Source organism: Pelmatolapia mariae, linkage group LG7, assembly GCF_036321145.2.
Source record: "Pelmatolapia mariae isolate MD_Pm_ZW linkage group LG7, Pm_UMD_F_2, whole genome shotgun sequence".
Classification (NCBI taxonomy): domain Eukaryota; kingdom Metazoa; phylum Chordata; class Actinopteri; order Cichliformes; family Cichlidae; genus Pelmatolapia; species Pelmatolapia mariae.
In genome coordinates, this window is record NC_086233.1 from 59,364,874 (window position 1) to 59,387,764 (window position 22,891).

The 22,891-nt window shown below is 40.3% G+C and overlaps 1 protein-coding gene across 1 annotated transcript in view; it reads left to right on the top strand.

The window, feature by feature from the left end:
* mrpl23 (mitochondrial ribosomal protein L23) overlaps positions 1 to 15,401 on the top strand; it is a 44,376-nt gene extending 28,975 nt beyond the window's left edge. Inside the window, exon 5 of the mRNA XM_063481208.1 lies at positions 14,399 to 15,401. Within this exon, the coding sequence (XP_063337278.1) occupies positions 14,399 to 14,563 (165 nt within the window). The 3' untranslated portion in view covers positions 14,564 to 15,401. The remainder of the gene's footprint in view (positions 1 to 14,398) is intronic.
* The last annotated feature ends 7,490 nt before the right edge of the window (positions 15,402 to 22,891 follow it).

Here is a 22,891-nt window from a genome sequence, read left to right on the forward strand (position 1 = left end):
GCATATATGTGCAACTGTGTGTATCTGGCTAGGATAAAGGGTGGTGATGGAGGGGGGGTACAGGATGGGTTGCTGCAAACCCCTCTGACCCCCAGCCCCTCCCCTCCTGTTCTCCACTCTGAGTGAAGCCCTGTTCTATGGGACTGGAGGTGCTGAATCAGGCAGTGAAGCTGAGGGAAATCTTGCTTATCTGTGTGGAATTTTATTATTTTCAACTATTTGGATCATGATAGCTCCCATTCTCCTTCCCTCCCTCTTCCTCCTTTTCACCTTGTCACGCAAACACAGGCTTTCCTCACACAGCCTTGCCCGTCTGCCGCTTTGCTTCCTTCCCTTCTCTGTACGGCCTCACCCTTGCTTATCACGCCAATTAACATTTTTAACTTCTGCACTTTTCCCCCCCGAGGCGGTCTCATCTTCCCCTTTGGGTGGGATGATTTATCGAAAATGCAATTTCAATTCAGTTTGTACCTCTAGTAATTCTTGTGAGAATTTTCTCCTATATGATAGGCCATGGAGCACAGAAGTTAACTTTAAACGCATACCGAGGCCTTAGGTGCTATGCTGAATCATGGTTTCTTACCAAATATTCAATTTAAAGAATTGTATTTTTTTTTTTTTTAATGGGCTATTCATTTTTTCACCTTTCTGAGGAGAGTTGACCATTAATTCTCCAACTGACAGCTGAAATAAGAAACCAGATTTGTCCACATTTATTTAGAATGGCATTGAGGGTTTAAATTAAAAGCTCACAGTGAGTCATATACAGTGCCACTATGACTTTTGTCATATTCCTACATATGAAGCACAGATCTGCGCAATTACTCAAAACATAAAGGAATCGACCGCCTGAAAGATTGAATCGAGAATGTCAGATATATCTAATGCTTTTAGTGTATCAGAAGAGTGCACTGAGCTATGACACACAGTTGACGTAACAGAAGCTTTTTTAAAGTCTTTATAATAATTAAAAACAAACGCGATAAATTAATTTTCAATTTATCTACAGTCTTGCATCCTTGCGTGTGCATAACTGTATCTGTCAGCATTGTAGGCACATAAATCATCTAAAGGAAGGCATAAGCTTATCTACTAATTAGTGTGTTTACATATATATGTATGCACAGACATGTGTGTATGCTGGTGGTGAGCATTATGAAAGCAGAAGCTTTTCTTGGCAATCAGGCTTCTCTTTAAGGCCCCCCCATCTCCCTGTATGTCTTGATTTGGAAAATTCTACCCCTAAGTAAAATCTTGAGCGAGAGTGTGTGGCTGTGTGTGTGTGCAGGTTTCATAAGAGCTCAGTAGAGAGAGAACATGAATTATAGAGAGCAGAGCAGGGTCTAGGAATCTCACACGCAAACCTTTTCTTTTTTTAGTTTTATTTAATTTTTTTTTATTTTAATGACCATAGTGGAGGCTCTTAGTTGTGCCTTCACATGTTTGACTCTTATGTCCAATTCATTTTAGATGCTTTAAGTGTTAATGCAGTGACTGTACTGTAGATGGATTTGCATAGGGCAGGTTTAATTATTATCATGAAAACACAATGGAAACTCTCAAAAGCACAGTGCTATAGTAATTTGGCGTGACAAACAAATCTCACAACAAATCAACGGCTCACTTGAGCTATATGAATAGTCTTCAGGGCTCTTACAGCCTCTGTCTCCTGTCTTTTCTTTTGTTGTTTTCTATTTACTTTTGCTTTATCTCTCTCTGCAGCATCTTCTCTTCTCACCCTCATTTCCTTCCACATTCTCTCCAGTTTCCCCTTATTTAGATAGCCATGGCAACACAGACATACACACCGACCCATACACAAGCGTGCATGCTCGTAACCTTTTCTTGATTACCCCTGACCTCTAGACCTGTAATGACACAGCTGCCACTTTGATCAGCCAATCAGCACGCGGCGCCACCCGTGTTCTCAGCGGTGCTGCCACCGGCTTGATAACATGTTCTGATAGGCCTGTGCTGATGTATTTCCTGTTTTGGTATGCTTCTACATTTTTTTTTTATTTTCTCGACCAGCTGGTCCCCACATTCCTCAGAGTGAGGGAGTGGGGCAGGGGCAACGCCGGGATGTTTATGTTCATGTGCATGTAGGGGTGAGTGTGTTGGTTTTTGTGCAAGGGTCTAGCTGTGTTTGTGTTTGGTAGCCTAGATAGTTTGGTCTAGGGCTGGGAGGGTGTGGGGTAGGTGGAAGGGATGCTTGAGAAGGGGTGTGTGTGTGGTGGGGTTGTTTACAAGTGTTGGCAATCGAAATGGGGTACATTGTAGGGGGTTGTGGGGGTGACTGACATACATGCAGGGGATAATGATGGTGAACAGCTGTTTATGTATATGCTTCTGCATGTCTGTAATGGGGGTCAACAGTAGAGATGGGCAAGGTTTAGGCGTAATATGGCTTTAAGGTATGATGGAGGATGGTGGAAAAACTGAAGAAATCGAACTCAGTTAGTTGTTGGTCATTATTGTTAATATGGACAGATATATTTGTGTGTGTGTGTGTGTGTGAGCGCACTGCTGTTGCTGCTACTTCTGCTATTATCATCTGAGTGTCCAGTTTGAGATCAGATTGATGTGAACGTCTTTGTGGGTGGCTGGATGTGTATTTAGGTAGTGATGATATTTTCCTGAGAGCTCTGTTACCAGGCTCCAATGTCTCCAGTAGCAGGCTGGGAGCAGACATGCCCAGGCATGAAACCTATCATGCATGCGCACGTGCACACATGCACTTTCTCACTCACGCCCTCCATTTGTCTCTGGGCAGAAGTATGTGCTTATGTATTACTGGATGTCCTACACTAGTATGTCAGAGGGTTTCAGCGATCAATCTTAAAGTATTTTCAGTTGGACACTAGAGGCAATGTTCACCAATGTTCTTTACTCCTGGTCCACAAAGTCAAGTATACACAAGGGTTTTAGATCTCTTCTTATCCAACAAATGGATTTGACATTTTCTGTATGGTTGAATTAACAGTAGAGGTAGGACATAATATTAGTAGGAATGACAATGAGGCACGCAAGGACATATACTACTGCTTGCCAAAGCTGACCAAGTAATTTGGCCATTCCAGGGCTGTGGAGGAGATGTTATTGTAATTGGAGGGAGGCTGAGGGTCATAACCTTAAATTAAGCCATAGCAAAGTACTCTTGGTTTCTACACTTCATCTGTTTTTCATTGAAAGTGATTATTTGTTTTAGACTTTTCACTGACTAAAGTAATATATTGTAACTTAATTTTGTTCGTATGTTTTCACACAAAATTATATTAATTTCGCTGTCTTTCCTGGGTGCTATTTAATTTGTCTTTTAATACCTACTTCTTTTACATCCCCACTCTCCTTACTTAATGTTACTGTTCCTGGAACTGTTTATTGCCAAGAGATTTGGACAGAAGAGAGTGTGTGTGTGTGTGTGTGTGTGTGTGTGTGTGTGTGTGTGTGTGTGTGTGTGTGTGTGTGTGTGTGTGTGTGTGTGTGTCAATGAGATAAAGTGAGAGTGAATGTGTGGCACACCCAGGAGCCAGGCAGCAGGAGCCATTTACAATCATCTGGCTACATCTCTTCTCCTGCCCTGTTCCATTGCCTTTCCTGCCTCGCCTAGTTTGCTTTGACCATTTACTCTCTGTAATTGCAGATGAAAATGCACTGTTCATCTTGTGTTTTATACATGAACTGTGGAATTATGTCCGAAATGTTTGAAGTTGCCATTTCTTACATGTAGAAGAAATATACCAGTAGAACTGTGATATTCTTGATACCCAAATTGATACCATGATGGTGGCAGACTGTTTATTTGGCATGATAACATTATATTTTCGCAAGTTAAAGACACAGAAAATGTTAGGGTGGTTGCAGAATATCTCATTAACATTACCACAACGTCTAAAGTATCTATTTTTACATTAGCTGTTGCAAACATTTTAGCTCTTAGAGCATAGCTGATTTCACAATGACAATGCCAATTTTGGGTTATGTCACCATAACCCAAAATATGCTTTTATTGCACTAGTCGTATTTACCATGTATAGTTTTTCACCTGTGGTATTAAAGAAAACAACAACAAGAGAGAGAAAACATTTTTTGGCGATTTTGGTAGTGAAAGGTATTGTAACTAGTACTTCAGGTGATTTCCCCAGTTCATCTCAGTAGAAATGCTTTTTATGCTAATGACACTACCTTGGACGTTGCACTAAAACACTAACAGTTGAACCATTTAAACCATACTGTGCACGTGGGAAAACATCCTTAGATAACACATTGACCTACTATAGACCTACTATATTTAGGCACAGCGAAACACAAAGAAAATATTTGCAACACTATAGATGTCTTGAAGGCTTTCCAAGTTGGTGTCATTACTGTTGGTCTATTACAAATGAGTTTCGCTTTAAGTGTGTGGGGTTTTTTTTGTTTGTTTGTTTGTTTTTTACAACCTGACAGTGTTGTTCTTTTATATAAAACAATAGGAAAAGTATGAAGCGTTATTTCACATAAAAATAGATCAAAGGGTCTATTATGAGTAGGGCTATGTCAAATCATATCATCTGCGATCATCCATCCATCGTCTTCTGCTTATCAAGTTCAGGGTCGCAGGGCAGCTAGAACCTATACCAGCTACCACAGGGCGAAAATTGGTACACCCAGGACAGGTCGCCAGTCTTTCGCAGATCTAACGCATAGACAGACACGGGCAATCTAGAATCTCCAATTAACCTAAGCTGAGAGTACCTGGAAAGAACCCATACATGCATGGGGAGGCCCATGCCTGTATGGGATTCAAACCCTGGACCTTCTTAATGTGAGGCAACAGTGATAAGCACCATGCTGCCATATCTATGATAGCACAGAATGTAAATTCCAGGTATTTACATTCCCAAGGAGACATGTCCAGGCATGTCTAAAAGCAAGAGCCATGTGATGGCCTCAAATGACCATTTGGCAAAAATGGACCTATTTCAACTCCCTCTAACAAAGCAGAGTGCTTTTCAAAAAGCTGGAAACAACAAAGCACTTGAGGTAAAAAAATAAAAACCCCACCAATGACTACAACCAGGCTTCAAAGGAGGAGATTCTAACAGCTGGTGATCTGCAACCCAAATGTAAACAGATGACTCCACCGAGCATTGCTAGCTGCACTCCATATGACAGGAAGAGCAAATGGTGCATGTTATTCATTACTGATGCAATGACTTTAAGCAGCTGGTTGAAAAGTCTTATCAAAGATACAACTTCACAAGTAGAAAATATTTTTTCCGTTTCATTATTTGAAGATATCAAGAAATCATTAAACAGCAGTCATGGTATACCTTTACTTTTAGGTGGTTAACGCTGTGGCAGTGGATATGTCACTAATACTGCAGTATAATGCTTCTGCTGGTACCTCATTTCAGTAGTGACACTATTGTTTGTTTTTTCCATAGTCAGAAATTAAACTATAATTATTATCAATGATTTTTACTTTACTTACTTTTCTAAATTTTGTTTAAAAGCCCCTTTTCACTTGTATTTATGAAGTGGGAATTATATCGGCTGTATTTAAGATGAAAGAAAACAGGCTCACAACTCTTAAATTCCACCTTAAAAATCACTATCAGCCTCTTTGGATAGTGTCTCTTAAACGCCTTCTGCACACATGTACACACACCACTATTCAAGATGTGTCTGTCCTTTGCTACAGTTTACCTCATCATGGTATGTGGTTTACCTCACATCACCACATTGTTCTCTAGCCACATAAGCCACTGCCTCTCACCGTCTTGTCAGCACCTCTCCGCCTCTTCATGGCCCAGATTTCTCTCTCACTTTATTAGCATTTGTCTACATGTGCTTGATTTTTGATTAGCTCAATATCAACGAGCTGCAACATTAAATTGCATCTGTGGTACATGGCAACATAAAAGCTACATGCCCTGGTCTAGGGTTTCTCAGCATTGTAATTAGATGATCCGTGTTATTCTTTTCACTTGTAAGTGATTTTGTAGCTTATCGGTTTATCTTTGTGTCCCCTATCAAATGAGGGGATTGTTTTTCTGGCAGTGTATAAGAGCTGGCATTAATGGCTCAGTTTCGATTTTCAGACCATTTAAAGCCCTCTGAGGCTGTATAACCACCTGAAGAACTCCTTTTTCTTTAACTCGGTCAAGTGTGGTCATCCAAGAAGTTGGTGTACTTGACCCCCACCTCGCAGTCACAACTTATTTAGCTCCATAATAACTCTTGGTGCTTGATGTTTTGAGAGAGCACAAAAGAAATGCTGATCTCAGGCTGTAAAAGAGTGGTTAGAAGATCTTTTCACATGGATTTTATTGAGATTATCTGAATGGAAGTCACTATTTGACCTGGAGAGTAGTTTTACAGCTGTTAAACAGTCTTTAAAGTAATAAAATGTTGCTCCATGCTTCTTTCATTTCAGAGGACATAAAATTTGATATGAAAAAGGCTATTTTGTGGATTTGTGATATTGGAAAATGAAATCTAACTTACCTCAATGGAGTTTAGTAATCAAACCTCTTTTTTATTATTATTATTATTATTAGTCGTGGCATAGTTCTTATTCTATCCTTAGCAGTCAGAGGGATCTAAATCTTAACATATCATCTTTCACATCATGAAGTCTGGTCACAGTCCAGAGAAGCAGGTTGAATTAGCCTTCGCTGCCTTCAGTGTGCGACTGTGCCATAATGTTCTATTCAGCTCTAGGCTGGTAAAGTGTCACTTTACTGACCTGGCACTTTCCTGTTTTCATCAGACACTTGAACATATCCATCCACTGTGGCTTTCATATTTTATAGTTAAATATAACAGCCATCGTTTTTTCCTGAATTAATTTCAGTTTTTTTCTCCCCCTCTTCTTAAAGGACACTTACTCCAACTGTTTTAATAATGCACCCATAAGGAGTCAATTTTAAAAACAAAAAAAATTCTTAAAGCTGTTTTTAAGCTATGACTGCATGCTCAGTTTGTCACAGATCAATAGGAAAGGTCGATCGAACTGAATAATTGTCCTTTATGAGTTTCTTTTTATCTCTCGCCTAGTCTTCTGTTTTCCCATCTCTGGGGTCAGCAAAGAGGGTTACTTAGGTCGTGTGCATGACTTTGTGTATGTGTACGAGCGCACATATGGATTCAACAAACTCAGGTTTCAGATGGGGTCATTTCACTCAAGTACAGTGTTGCCTGGGAGGCTTACACGAACTACATGCAAGCAGTTCAGTTCCTCCTCAATGTAGCGGTTAAGAAAACATGTTCACACCAGTTGTTTTTCCTAATTTGACAGCTGCCCCCACCAACTGGTTAAATCTCTGACAGTGGTCCCGAAATGTGACACTGGCCAGACTGACAGTCTAAATGCACAGTTCCTGGGGCAAAACAAGGCACTGAATTAGAGCTTAATAAAAAAGTATACATGTACCTACAGATGGGAAAAGTGAAACGGTTTGGTAATGAGTCAATGACAACATTTACCCCCCCACCACCCATTTCTTTCTTTTCCCCATTGAGAGGAAAACTGTGTTGTAATGGATTGTTCATGTGCGTAAGAGGAGTATGTTTACATTGCATGGCAGTACGGGATCGCTTCCCAATATTCCTGGATGGCAGCTTGAGTCAACTGGGAGCACGTTGAAGATGGCAAAGATGTAGGGAGAGGGAAAATACGCCTCCTTCAGTTTGTCATCTAGGAACTAAACGAGTACCAGAAATAAAACCCTTAGAGGGACAAATGTGAAAGAGAAATACACATAATAATATTGCCTCTTTCTCCACTTTTGTCCTTTTTGGCCAGGACTAGGTCATCACCATAAATCACTCAATATGCAGTCATACACACACTCCCTCTCTCACTCAGATACACAGAAAGTCAGACAGACACACAGGAAAGATCGTTTTAGCTCAGAGCGCAAGGAGATGGATGAGACTGGGGGTTTGCCTCTGCTGTGGTGCGATGTATACATTTCAAACAAAAGTATGAATCCTCTCTGCCAACACTTTCTCTCACTGCGGAAATGTGTCCAGCAGACGGTTGACATACATGCACGCACACACACAGGGCGCGGCCTGCTGCCAACAATAAGACTTGTTTAACAAGTCTCAGCTCTTTGTTGATTTCAGTCTTGGGGCTTTGTTGTTTTTGTGAATCGGGCTCTCCGAGGCTGGTATTAATCTTCACTGTCTGTATACATAAGGTGCCCAGAACTGTTCTGTATAACTGGGAATTGTCATGCGACAATGTTTGGTTCAGGTCGGGTGAAGTCTTGTTTCATTCACTGCTTCATTGTTCATGTTGTTGTGAGCTCTTGTGTTTATAGGACTGGGGTAGACCCCTTCCTTCGTCACCTCCTACTTTCATCTTTTTCCTGTCACATTTACTTCCTCGCATACTCTAGCCCCATTTTTCTCCCTTTGACCTCCTTCTCCTTTCTCCTTCTCTTACTCCTGCAAGAAAACTTCCTTTGGCCTCATCCAGTGTTTGCGTTCTGGATTCTGGATTCCTCGATGGCAGTGTGCGAGAGTGCAGCGAGACACTGAAGACCTTGGCTGTACTGGCGTTTTCCAGGTGTTTCTCTGGTGTTTGGCAGTTCTCTGCCTGTGCCTGACTTATTTTGCACAGTCATCTCTTACTGTTATACTGCACTCACTAGAAAACCTCCTGTAGTTTGAAATGCAATTGTTGCCGCAAGACTGAAACAGAAGAACAGGGTAGCTTTTGATTGAAGGTTGTGCATGTTTTTCTCCAGGCACTCCTCAAATCTGGTATCAGAATTCAGACCCAAATGGCCACATGTTGAGAGTAACATGAATTCAGGCCTGTGTGAAGTATCCTACCAAAATAGCAGTTTCCATAATGTGTTTTGGATAGTTGGATGGAGTTACTCTGGCTTTTCCAAATACCATTTTCTGGGGTTTGGTGCTTGAGTGCTAATCAAAAACAGGGATAATGACTTGGGCAAGACACGCCAGAATTTAATCTTGTGACACTGACAAAATTACCATATACACAAAGAAAGACCACAGCTGTGCTTTTGCTGTTTCAGCTCTGTAACTCTACACATAACACAATCACTGCAAACTCAAGATGCAGGAATTTGAACAAATTTGGTAATTTTTAATGTCCAGTGTTCGTCAGTTGAAATCGTTTTTGATTTACTAGTCTGACTCATTAAAAACAATTCATTTAATACAGAATTGTTGGTAACGCTTTACTTTTTGTTGCGTTAAGCATCATAAGTTTGTATCTATTATTGTACGATCTACTGTACAATATAAAGCACCTTGAGGCGACTGGTGTTGTGATTTGGTGCTATATAAATAAAATTGAATTGAATTGAATTAAGCAGTGTAAGGAGTTGTACACGGACACTTGGAAATTCAGGGTTTTGTCAGGTAATGCCACGGAGAACTGTGATCATATAGTCCAGAGGTTCCCAAAGTGTGGGGCCCGCCCCCTAGGGGGGGCGCGTATGAAAAGAAAAAAGAAAAGGATGCTTGGACACTGCTAGCATAATGGACATGTTTTTGACGGGTCTCCCACACAAACGCAAAGCAGGAGATGAAGCATCGCCAAATATGTTTCCAAACCAACTTCCTTCCAAGCCAAAGACTAGAAAATATGATGAAGCATATCTTCCCTTCAGCTTCACCTGCACAAGTGCCGAGGTAGGTCTCTGCGACAGAATTACTTTCCCCTGCGTCGGGAGCACGTGCTGGGCTCTCCAAATCACGGACAAACAGTATCCCACATTCTTGATTTTTAGTTCACAAACACTTCTTGTAATGACTAGCTACTCCTGACATTTTGGAGATGTTAGCTCTTTATACAGTAAAGTTACAGCGGGATACAAATAACATCAGGCTGATCCTGCCACAATTTGTTCCCCCGGTTCAAATCACAGACAAACAGTATCCCACAGTTGTTTATGTTTTTGAACCCATTTTGCACAGAGAGGCATTTTTTGTAAAATGTATTGATAGCAATGTTGAATATTATTACACAGGAAAAAAACAACTACACGTAAAATAATCACACCGTGACTCCTCTGCCTTTCTAAATGGAGGGACAGTAACTGCGTGTGTATATGTAAGCGTGTAAAAACTGCAGATAGATTAACAGTATTTTGTCTCTATCTGCCATTGTAGAAATTCATCTCATGTAAACAATAACGTGGCGCACAGCGTGACGTGAAAAAAGGCACATACCTTTGACGTTGCGTGACGAACTCTGTATTCCTCGTCCACACGTAAACGCAAATACGGAGTTTTAAAAAATCCTCCGTTTTCGGTGATTCAAAACGCCGTTTACGTGTGGACGAAAGGCCCAAACGCACAGAAACAGCTGCGTTTTCAAAAATACCCGTGTAGGTGTGGACGTAGCGTAAAAGAGTTAGTAGTTTATTTCATTGCTACCTGTAATTTATTGCAGATTACTTTTATTCATGTAGTTGTTTACTAAATGTTTGAGGTGTGAAATAAACCGCAATGGAGTTTGAAAACAAAATATGGGTGTGTGTGGTTGGAGGATGTGTTTGTGCGGGGGGGGATTAGGTGTTGGGGGGGCGCGAAGATTCTTCTTGTAAAACAAAGGGGGGCCTAACGAAAAAAGTTTGGGAACCACTGATATAGTCCAAGTCGAGTGCTGCAGAACAAAGACCATTGTGGAGGGTCCATTCTCATGCCCAACAGTATTATGAACTAATAAGCTTACTGGAGCTTGTACTTGGTAAGCTTGTTGTTTGTTGCTAGTTTTTCACACCACTGTGCAGACTCTGAAATCTATCAGCAGTTACCAGTTGCTGGACTATGTCAAATTTTAGCATATTGGCCAAAATGCTATAGGCTGTCCTTATTCGCGGCTATTTTTACAGTAGACACAGTCGGATTCATTCTGCATCTTTAGCTTCATGTTGCCTCTCCCTCTGGGAATTAAACTATGCTTTGCAGCAATTATATGCATGTTTCTCTTGGTATTTTGGGGGTTGGAGACAGACAAAGTAACATTCACATCAGAGCCAGACCATTCCTTAACGCCTACACACTGACCCCATACAGAATGTTTCACATATTTAGTTGATTGACAATTGTGTTCATTGAAACAATTTATTTTTTATTGTAGCAGGCCTCTACACATAATAATTGATACATCTGAGTCATTTAAGTGGATTTTATTATGAAGTGGAATCTGATAGTGTAAACTACAGTTTTAATGATCTTTATTTTCATTTTTTTGGAAACCCCAAACAGCACATCACAAAGATACATGAGACTTACAGAATAATCTATTAGTATGAATATTTACAAGTGTGCATAAACTCTGACTGGGTTTGGTGTGCGTGCTCTGTGGTCATCTAGAAGTAAGCACTTGTAAAGACGGGACAACAAGGTTATCTGTATAATTACATGATGTTCGTCATAATTTCATGGTGTTAAAAGAGCAAATATGGAAGAATAACATAGATCAGGTGGGGAAAAAAGGTAGACGGTAAGTGGTAATGTAGAATTCTGCAAAATTCTTTTTACTGGATCCAATTAAACTGTTTGTGTTTCACTGTTTTACTTTCTCCCTTGCTCAGCTTTTATGTGCAAGTAGATTTGGTTAATTTGATGACAACAACAGCTGCAGTCACAGTAGCAATAGTGATGGATAGTACCAGTAATTAAAGTAGTAAACACAGTAACAGCAGCAACAGTAATAGCAGTGGTGGCAGCAGTAGTAGATTCTTGTACGGCTGAGGTGTTTCTCCTGCTTTGGCACTAATCCTGTCACACCTCTGCCACTCCTAGAATGTCAGTTGCAGGGTCATCAGCTGGAGGCAGGAGGACATGTAGGTGATGATTCCTTGCCATCCCCTATAGCTGCCTTTTGGTTTTTACCCAAACTGCTATCCTTCCTCTGGAGCCACAACCAAAAACTTGATTTCTCAGCTGCCTCATAGCTCCCTCAAAGCTATCCACAGGTTTGGGCTACCACAGAGTAGTTGGATAACAAGTTACCTTTTATAGCAAAACACTTTAAGATTGTCTGTCTACAGCTTGTTGAAGCATTACATCATAACAGTATCTTTGAAAAGGTTAGGTTTTATGTAGCATCAAAGAAGTGATGCCGTGTTTATTAGGATTACAAATGATATCTTAAGAACTGCTGATAGTAGTGAATGTTCTGTTCTAGTACTACTCAGTGCAGCAGTTGATACAGTGTTTTGTTTTATCAGTCCTCTGCAGCAGTTTTGGCAAGCAGAATGTGACGGCCAGTGGGCTGGCCTTGTGTTTTGCTTTTTCTGTTACCTGTTTCTTGCAGGTAGGTTGTGACAAGAACCATTGTCTGATTGTATCGTTGTGCCAGACACATTTTTTGTTTTCATTAGTGACCGCAGCTCTCAATACTGTGCACTGAACTGTGGAATCCCCCAGGGGTCTATACTGGGACCTGTCTTTTTTTGTGTGTGGCCGCTGTGTCACATTAGACAGGGAGACAATATTACATCCACTGCTATGCCGATGACATGCAGCTCTAAGTTCTGCTACGTTTTTAAAGTTTTAAAACTTATATAATGTCGAACGGTTATTAAGAAATGGATGTGTGAGTTTCAGACAAAACAAGAATTTGAGTAATTGGCACAGACGAGCTGCATCCAGGTATCGTGTCTTCTTGCCCGGGTGCAGGGGTGGGTACAGTGCTGGCTGTAGCTCAGGAGGTAGAACAGGTCATTTACTAATCAGAAGGTCGGTGTTTCAATATTGCCGTATGAATGTCTGTGAATGTTAGATAGAAAGGCACTTGCTTAGAAAAAGCACAAAAAAGTGCTTATATGAATGGGTGAATGAGGTAAGTTGTTTAAAGCTCTTTGAGGGCTCAGGTAGAGTAGAAATGCCTTTCCTGGGAAATTGTCTTTATGAAGAAATGCTCCTGCTTCACCCAGACGGCTTCGTCTACCACTATGTTTTCTGCTGTTTCTTGCTAGCTTTAAAACAGAACTGTCACAGTGCTCCCCAGCATCCAGTACATTTAGTTTGATCTGTGTGTACCGTAGTCATGTTCTAACCTATAATTTAGGTTTGTATGCACTGTTTGAGGTTAGTGAAAAGCACCTTTTCGGTAGATTTTAATTATTGTTTATCAATTGTAGTTACAGCAGTGGCAATACAGTCAACCACCTGCCTATTCGCGGTTCAGTATTTGTGGATTCGCGGATTTCTATAGCGCTAAAATATTTTTTATTTTCATTTTATTGTAGTGACTAAATACATTTCTTATGATTAAAAAAATATTTACTAATTTTCAAATATTAACATTAATGTAAAAACACCAAAATATCAGTAAATTGTTTTGTTTTGGTTTTTTTTTTCTTAAAAAAGATTTGCCAAACAATGCGCAAATTCCGGTTTGCGGATTTCAGCCATTCGCGGGCAGTTGTGGTCCCTAATCCCCGTGAATTCCGGGGGTCGACTGTAGTGGTGTGGCCTTAGCCCGGGGTGTCTGGGTTCAACTGAGAAGAGTTAAGAATGGGTTTCAGATGTAACTAAGCACAGATATATAACTCTTGTGGGTGAAGGTTATTTTCTCTGTGATTCACTGTAATTTGATTCTATGAGAGAATTGATCATGTAGGTTCTTTTAGTGTTTTAGATGTATTGACAAATATATTGAGGATTGGGTTTTTATATTTCTCTTGTAGATGTTCTACTGTTGTTGGGCAAACTACTAAGTTATAGCACTTTGCTTAACATGTAAATGCCCTGTGATAAAAATGACATGTTCTTGCATTTTCCCCTCATTTGATCCTTTGACTCTATTGTTATCAGTCTCAACTGAATTCTTGTTGCCAGGTGTCCACGAGGGACGCTCAGAGAGACAGGCTGTAGATATGTTTGCATGTCTGCATGCATGACCTGTCTCTGTGTGTGTGAACGCACTTGTGTGCAAGTGAGTGCACATGCATGCATATGTGTGTTGTCTGTACTGTACTCTATGGCAACATGACACAGGCTACATTTTGCCAGAGATGCATTAGCTATGGCTAGAAATGGGTTAGTATGGAATAAATAATGGATACCATCTTTTCCCTCTGAATAAATCAAGACCAGAGAAATGGACAGGAGAGGAGAGCTAAAATGTGGGAGAAAGTTGGAGAAACTAAAGACAAGAGAGTGAGTGAGTGTCTGTGTCATTTGAAGAGTAACAGAGCGAGAATGGTGACACACTCTCCTTCATTTTTGCAAAGAAATGTGATTTATTTTAGGAAGGTGCAGTTTGACATATTTGTTGCACAGAAAGGGATTTACAAGATTGATGGTTTTTGAGTCTTAACAAACAACCGATTTCTCTCATTAAGTAAGAACACAGTATTTTTTAAGCTAAATTTTTTCTCTGTGCTTTCTGTCTTTACCTCCTCATCAGGCGCTGGGCCAGACATTTACTTTTCCTGACATCTTCCCAGAAAAAGAGCGGGCACCGGCTGAGGGCTCTATGGAGGAGATGCAGGAGAAGTTCATGGAGGACGAAAAGCAGAGGCAGAAACTCGACCCCAGGAGAGGAGGGGTCACCGAGTGGTTTGGACTCTGAGACAGACTGACAGACTATGTGTGTGTATGTGTGCATTTCATAGGGATCAACATGCATTGACTTACAATATTTTGATGACACTTCTGTTTCTGTAAGAAACACTTATAAGTATGCATGAAAGAAGAACGAGCATGTGCGTGGGAGACTGCAGCCATGTGTTTCGTGTGTGTGTGTGTGTGTGTGTGTGTGTGTGTTTGTGTTTGCGAGGCGTCAACTGAGTAACCCGAGCCAGAACAGAATCCGAGGAGGAGGAGAGTGGCCAAGCTCCATCTTTGATGAACCCAACCCACCAAATTTCTATCACCTCAGATGACCTCTTCTCTTCCTCCTCACACTCTACTTTTCCCACCTCCTCTCCTTTTTACCACCATCTCTTTGGCAACAGTGTAACTGCACCTCCTCGCTTTGTTTCTCTCTCTTTTTTTTGTTTCAGAGGTTTTCTCCCTGCGCCCCTACTGTGTTTTTCCTATTATGCTCATCCCTCCACTATGATCTTCTTCTTTCCCACCAATGACTGTGATGTCCCTAGTAGCCATTATTCTTAGGCTAGTTGGATCTGACTATCTGGGCAGCCCACAGCCTTCTCTCTTTTATGAGTTTGCCTTGGATTAATTGACCACTTAAGGTAAACAACAATTAAAATGTTTGAGCAAAGCGAGCACATGGAAATTACAGGAGGGTTATATTGCAGCATTTTGTGGTAGCCCATCTTGCCGTAACTCTGGAAAAAGATTGTACTCTGTGTGTGTATCTTTGCCTACCGTGCAAGACTTACCAGTGAATCTGTCCTATTGTACATGCTGTTGGAATAAGACCTAATAAACAGTCACTTGCTCTGCTTTGTCTTGTGTTGTCCTTTCTTCATCTCCCACGACTGCTGTGTTGAAAAACAGCCACCTTGAGATTCTGTTTGCTGCACAAGTGCCAATGTGGTCTGGTAGCTGTTTTGACAAAGTAATGATCTGTGTTTGAATCGGGCCAGTGGAGGATGGAGCTCTGTTACGGTAATAAAGCCCATAAAAGGGAGGGACTTCTCCTGGGCACCCTCAGACCCTCCATTATACTGAAAGGCCAAGGTTACTGTAAGTGTCCCCCAGCCGTGACCACTAATGCTCGCTGGCTAATACAAAGGTCCAGTCCCTGACCTCACCCAGCCAACTCATCTATCACTAAGGAGAATGTCAATATTGATCCTGTTGGCCCTTTGTCTGCTGCCTGGAACCACTCACCCCCTGTGTTACTATAAAGCAATCTGATTTGGAATGAAACAAGACTCCAGTTACACAGCCCCTCCGTTTCTCACTCTTTCCCTTGTTCTCACTTTTTCACTTTTTTATTTTCTTCTTTCTTTGCTCTGCTCTCTTGTTGCCCAACCTGAACCTCCAGAGAAACAGCTGCTTAACCAACTGAGAGAGAGTCCAAATTCCTTTTCTCGCTCTCCCCCTGGCCTGAACAGACCCCACATGAAAGTTGGGAAATCAAGTTGTGGTGTTTTTCAAGTAATTATCTGTTCCTGTTGTCCTCTTGTTCTTTGTCACGGGGAAGCCCTGTTTGTTCTACAGTCACACACATGCATTGGTACATTAACAGCAACTGTTAACAATAATCTGACAGTGAGTCGCTAACATTAAATCTCTGTTTAAGGCCTGCTGACAGTGGTGGTTATGTAGTATTGGGGATACATTTTTATTTTTATGTTTTTAACTGCAGAGACATTGCACATTGAGACACACTCGGTTAATGAGCTCATCTCTTGCTCACACACTTAAATGTCTCTGAGTCATTTCAGGTCTTTAAAAAAGACAAGTAAACAGGAACAACTCATTAACTGATAAACAGAAAAAGACAAAGTCATATGCTAGAAGGAGTGGGTTATTGATGTAACGTCCTCTGAACAGTTCCACCATGACTTACATTTTTAGGGCCAGATTTCCTGAGGGCAAAACCCCATGTCATATTTCCTAAAGAGGTCTGTCAATTTTGTAACTGAAAACACTGACATCTATTTTTTTTATACTGGGCTTATTGCATATGTGGGCCTGTTTGTAGTTTATGTTTCAGAGTGCAGAATTTAGGGAGGGAAGTATTCAAATGAATCATGCAAACATGGTTTACCACATTTTTCTGCAGGCAGTTTAATGCAAAATTCCACTATATTTAACACTGAAAGAAGCAGGCTTCAATTTGTGATTCTGTGACACTAAGAGTGTTCCTTTATTTGAAACAAATGCATAATTAGTGTGCATGGATCGCTCAAAGGTGTAAGCATAGTGCCAAAGCTGTAGCCCAGTCCTGTGGCTCGTCACCTCACACCACACGTTTAGAGCCGAGCTCCACATATTTCTTTTAGAAGTGAGCAAAATGTTTATAGTGGTCCACAGATTGGTTTAAGATAGGTCCACAATATAAAGAGTCAACATTTTTTGGTAAATGGAGTGGTTCAAACTGAAATGGGATTTAGAAAATAAAATTGATGAGTGCATTTACGTGCATGGCACAGTGACAGCAAATCCACTCACGCACGGTCGAATCAGGATCTGATGGTAAATGATGATTTTTGTTCTTCCGCACGTCCTGCAGGTCAGCTGTTAGACAGATTTCAGGTTCTATGGTTGAATAGTTTGATATAAAGCAGGTCTCTTCTGCATGGATCCCCTGAGCCGACAGACACGTCTGGAGATTGCAAATATTTGTCCACACGGTTGCCGGCAATTTCTAACTAGCCTTTAAGAGTTTTCCTTTACATCAAAGACATAGATTCTCACTCAGCGGAGAGACAGAAACACACGCATAAAACCTTTGCTCACCATGTCTCATATGCACATTTTGGGCAGTTGCAGCTTCACTATTGCTGCTGAGTAAATATGTACCCTAGGTTGGTAATGTATTTAGCACTACAATGCAAGCACACTACAATTGAAAATTAATATCTGTATGGCACCCACATTGCTGCATTACAGACACCACAGAGTCTCTATAAAAAAAAAATTCATAGTTACATACATCTGTATTGTAAATAGACACTTCCTTTGCCTTTTGGTGCCTGAGATACAGTGTGTATATAACCCTACCACCACCACCTCCCTCCTTTCACCCTTCTACTTCACATGCAATAAAAACCTACATGCATTCCCCCATCTGGTTGTGTCTATGCTAACCCTTGTTTGTTTGTTTGTTTGTTTGGTGTTCTCGTTGTGTGTCAGCTGCCGCAAGGTGGCTGTGGTGTAAGGAAAGGGGAATATGGAAGTGTGCAGGCAAGCTAGCTCTGCACTTGGGTGCAGCTGAACTTGGGATGACTATAAGCAGCTCCAGATTTATAAGGATCTTGGTGTGCTTAAACATGATGCTTTATGTATTGTAATGCACCTCACGTTGTGTAATTGCGGAGGAAGGGAAGATGAACATGTGTGCGCAAGACACGGAAAGTTCAGTAAGGGTGGAGGGAGAGAGCAGATGGAGGTGAAGGAGAAAGCAAAGTGAGAGTGAAAAAGAGATGACATCACCAAGAAAATGCTGAGCTGGATTTAAAGGCTACTGGATAAAAGAGGTCTGATCCCACATTGCACCATCTCTCTTCCTTCTTTTTTCCCCTCTCTCTTCCACTCTCTCTCTCTCGAGATGTACAGTGCAGGTCGTGTTGCCATCCCTACACGGTTCGTTAATGGAAGGAGGATTGAATATTTTAAGCAGCACATCACTCTCTTCCTTTCCCTCCTTACCCCTCTCTCCTTTTTTCTTGTGTGGTTGTGCATTAGTCAAGTGCACACATGACCCTGTTTCTTCTACTGCAGTCCACAATTGGAATCTGCATGACATCATGCTGTATTTTTGGCATGAGTGGTGGTATAGTGAGTGTCCTCCCTGACTCTGTAGCCTCTCTAGGGACCTAGATCTCCTTCTTGCTGGTTGTAGTAACTGCCCATTTGCAAGTGAAATCTTTGCCTGCAGATGCTTCACTGCATCCTGTAACTGTTAAGGAATTTAGATGAAGCATCCCACAATAACACTGCAGATAACTTTATCTCATCAGTGTGTTGTCACTGGGGTTGTCTTGTGAGGAGAGCCTGCGCCTGACTGCGTGCGCTGGTTGACACTGAGTAAGAACTTCTCATATACTGTAATGTGACAAAACTGACAATAACAATACAAACTTTGAGCTGAAAGTGTTTTCCCATACATATGTAAAGGCAATCCATTGCAAACTGTCTGTTAAATTATACATACTCATATAGTTTTACAGTTACTACACCTACCACCTTCTTGTGCAGATGCACAGACTTTCACACACTCACACTTGTGTTCGCTAAGACAACCGGGGTTGCCTGCTGAGGATTCTGACGGCCTCTCTTGGACCAGCGCCATGCACATTCCTCCTTCCCCAGGTTGCCATTGGTTCATCTGAGCTCAGCCAGTGCACTCTGTCACCCCATAAGTGTGGGCTTATGTGTGTGTGTGCGTCTGTTTCAGTGCAAGTCCATGAACCATAAGACGCTTACATAAAAAAAAAACATCTTCCGTTTGAATGTAGGACACACACAGCCAATATAGGCGCCTAATGCTTGTGTTCATGGCTCCTCGTGAACCCCTCACATGCAGAAAACGTACCCTGATATGGCCCCTCGTTGTATATATACAGTCATACTGTAGTCACATTGATACACGTGTTGGCTTAGTGCCACGAGTAACAATTTAAGGAATACACTGAAGAAAGAACAGGCTCTTCATTGTTGTTTAGATTGCTTTTAGTAAGTATGAAACATTAAACTCATATATTATAATAACATTTTCTAATATCAGGAGGTTTTGGTTGATGGGCTTGTTTAGGACACCCTGACCTGTGCCCAGTTTTAAGTTTTTGGTGAACAAAATGAAAAGTCTCAATTTTTTTTTACCAAGTTAAAAATTGAAAATACCACATTGTCAAAATATTGGTTATACTAAAAAATAGTGATTTGTAGTGTTTTTCCCATCATTTGTCTTATAATTCCTTTGAACTCACAATCTAAATTTGCCACGAGATGATAAATGAGATGACGTTGAGTACTGTTTCTACCCATATGTAAATGTCACTAGATAATTAATATAGACATGGATAAAATGAAGATAAAGTAATTTTTATTACTTTTCAAGCATCCTTTGCAGGTGATGGTTACTTGAAATCTGGGCATCACTAAAGCCATAAAGCTGGGTCTTTACTGTAGATGTCTTTAGTTGTTTGTGGGTCTCTCTACCTCCCATTAGTTTGAGCTGAAATACAGCTTGGTGGGGTGATAGTCATATGACTCACTGACTGTCCACTTCTTTACCTTCAAAAACTTCTGGGTCGCTTTCACATGTCATTGTCCATCGCTACCGTGAGGTGCTGGCCAGTCAACTGAATGAATCTGAGCAGAAAATATAACTTCATCAGGCTAGTTCTGTCTTCTGTCAAATCACCAGTAAACAAGAGTGATCCACTCATGATTTCCCCAGTGGAAATCATGAGTGCCTATGCATCACACTGCCTCCACTGTGTTTTACAAGTGATGTGGTACGCTCCAGAGTCGTTACAAGGCTTCTCCATACATCTTTTCCTCCCACTTTGATAAGTCATATAAAGTTACAAGGCAAGATGAGGTAGTGGCTGTTCTTTCTGCCGAAATGCAGTTTAACAGCAGGGTTTTAATAGTTTTGCAATTTTCATTAGTTTTTATTTTTATTTAGTTTTGACTTCAGATTTTCAATTTTATATCAGTTTTAATTAGTTTTTACCAATTGTTTGCTAGTTTAGTTTAGTTTTTATTTTTTTTGAAAATCCTTAGTTTCAGTTTAGTTTTGATTAGTTTCAGTTATAGTTTTACTTGTTTTTGCAATAATTATGTGTAACAAAATCCCAGTTTCATCATATCAGTCATGCTCTTCTGCTTACCCTTGGGTATGTTGCTATTCCAGCTACCATACCCTGCACCCTGGACAGGTCGCCAGTCTGTCGCAGGGCTAACACGCAGAGACAGACAACTCACATTCTCACCTATGGGGAACCTATGGGTTCTTTAAAAAAAAAAAGAAAGAAAGAAAATTAGGGCAGATGAACAACCATTGATACCAGGTACCTATAAAAGATAAATCTTGGCCCCAATGAGACTATTAACTCTTGCAGCACCGGGTGTTCGTAATTTTAGTTCAAGTGAATTGCTAAACTTTTTAAGGCAATTGACTCACACAGTTGTGTAGATATCCCAGTCTCAATAAACATATTCGCCAACGCTTCCTTTCGCTTGTGATGTGTCTGTGAATTGACAAACCAGTAGCCATCGGGTCGCTGTTGGAAGCACTGCATTAATGTTTTTTGTGGAGTTGTCTTGGGATGCATCACGCTGCCTTGCCTGGGGTTAGCTTCTGTTTCTGGGGATGAGGGTTGGGCGTGCTCCCTTACCTTCTCAAGGTAAGCTAGGTTAGCCTTCTTGTGCGAGCTTTTCAAGTGCACTTTAAGGTTTGTGGGATTTTTTTTCCCTTTAGAAATGTCCCGCATAATTTGTCTCTTTCCACTACAAGACACTTGCTTTATCTAAAACACAATCATATTCAAAGTAATCCGAAATTGGACCCTGGTGATTTCTCCCGACTTTTGCTGACATGACACTACGCGTGGACAGAGCGGCAACACAGATGACTCGACTAACGTACTTGCCACCTGCTGGCATAATGAGACACAGCAAGAAAAAAACCTGGAAACTACACCTCATTTTCACCCTAGACTATATGGGCTCAAATTGTGGTCATAAATATTTTGTACTTGTAAATCAGTTTTGTACTTGTAAAACAGGATTTGTATGTGTAAAAAGAATTTGTGTGTGCGTAAAAAAGATTTGTATGTGTAAAAAGAATTTGTGTGTGTGTAAAAAAGATTTGTATGTGTAAAAAGAATTTGTGTGTGGACTTAGCCAAAAAAATACGTGTGAAACTCTGCACTCAAGTTTCAAGTTACAAGTATGAATTTTGACCCTGTTTTTCTTCCTTTCATCTGATTGGCCAATGTCATGTCAATCACAAATTTAACTATCCAATCAGAGAACAGATGGGTTTGGCTGTCGGAGGGGCGCTTTTTTGAGCTGCAGGTCCTTGAAGGGTAATACAGTTTGAAGCTGGAGGATCTCGATGTAAATATCCGATAGAAGCTAGGTCCCCTAACTTTCAGTAGCTATTGAAAGGATAAAGTTGTGGTATATCAGTGGTTAGAAATACCATTATTACTTCAGGATAGCTTTCAATAGCTACTGACAGCCAAACCCATCTGTTCTCTGATTGGATAGTTAAATTTGTGATTGACATGACATTGGCCAATCAGATGAAAGGAAGAAAAACAGGGTCAAAATTCATACTTGTAACTTGAAACTTGAGTGCGAGTTTCACACGTATTTTTTGTCCACACACAAATCTTTTTACACATACAAATCTGTTTTACACACACACAAATTCTTTTTACACATACAAATCTTTTTTACGCACACACAAATTCTTTTTACACATACAAATCTTTTTTACGCACACACAAATTCTTTTTACACATACAAATCTTTTTTACGCACACACAAATTCTTTTTACACATACAAATCTTTTTTACACACACACAAATTCTTTTTACACATACAAATCCTGATTTACAAGTACAAAACTGATTTACAAGTACAAAATATTTATGACCACAATTTGAGCCCATACATTTTCACTATAAATTCAGTTAATTTTAGTTAGTTTTGTGAACACTCATTACAGTTTTAGTTAGTTTTCCTGTTTTTGCAAAGTCTTGTTTTTATTTTTATTTCTGTTAACGAAAATGTTTTTTCACTTCTAGTTTTCGTTATTTCATTTTCGTTAACGATAATAACCTTGTTTAACAGTAATTTGATGTATTTATTTACTGGATATTGTTAGCCTAGCAGCATATCTGCTAGGCTTATGCATATTTATATTATGCATATGCATATTTATTTATATCTGCTTAATTTTTTGTTGTTTGTTACCATACTTTTAGGTAGTTTAGACTTGCGGTTTGTTAAAAGTACACAAAAAGAAACTCCTTTTTGTTGTTTATTTACAATTACATTTGATTATGATTTAAGATTTCTGTATGTATACATCCTTTTCTGGATTTTTTTTTTTTTAATATTTTGATTATATACAGTATTGCCTTATATAGTAAAGATAGTAGGACTGGATGGTCCATGCTCCTGCCCGCTGTTCAACACATTTATTTAGATTTTAAACTTTGCAAAAATAGCGATGCCTACATATGAAGAGCCATGGAAGATAAGGGAGTTGGTTCGATGCATCTGGTATGCGTGTGT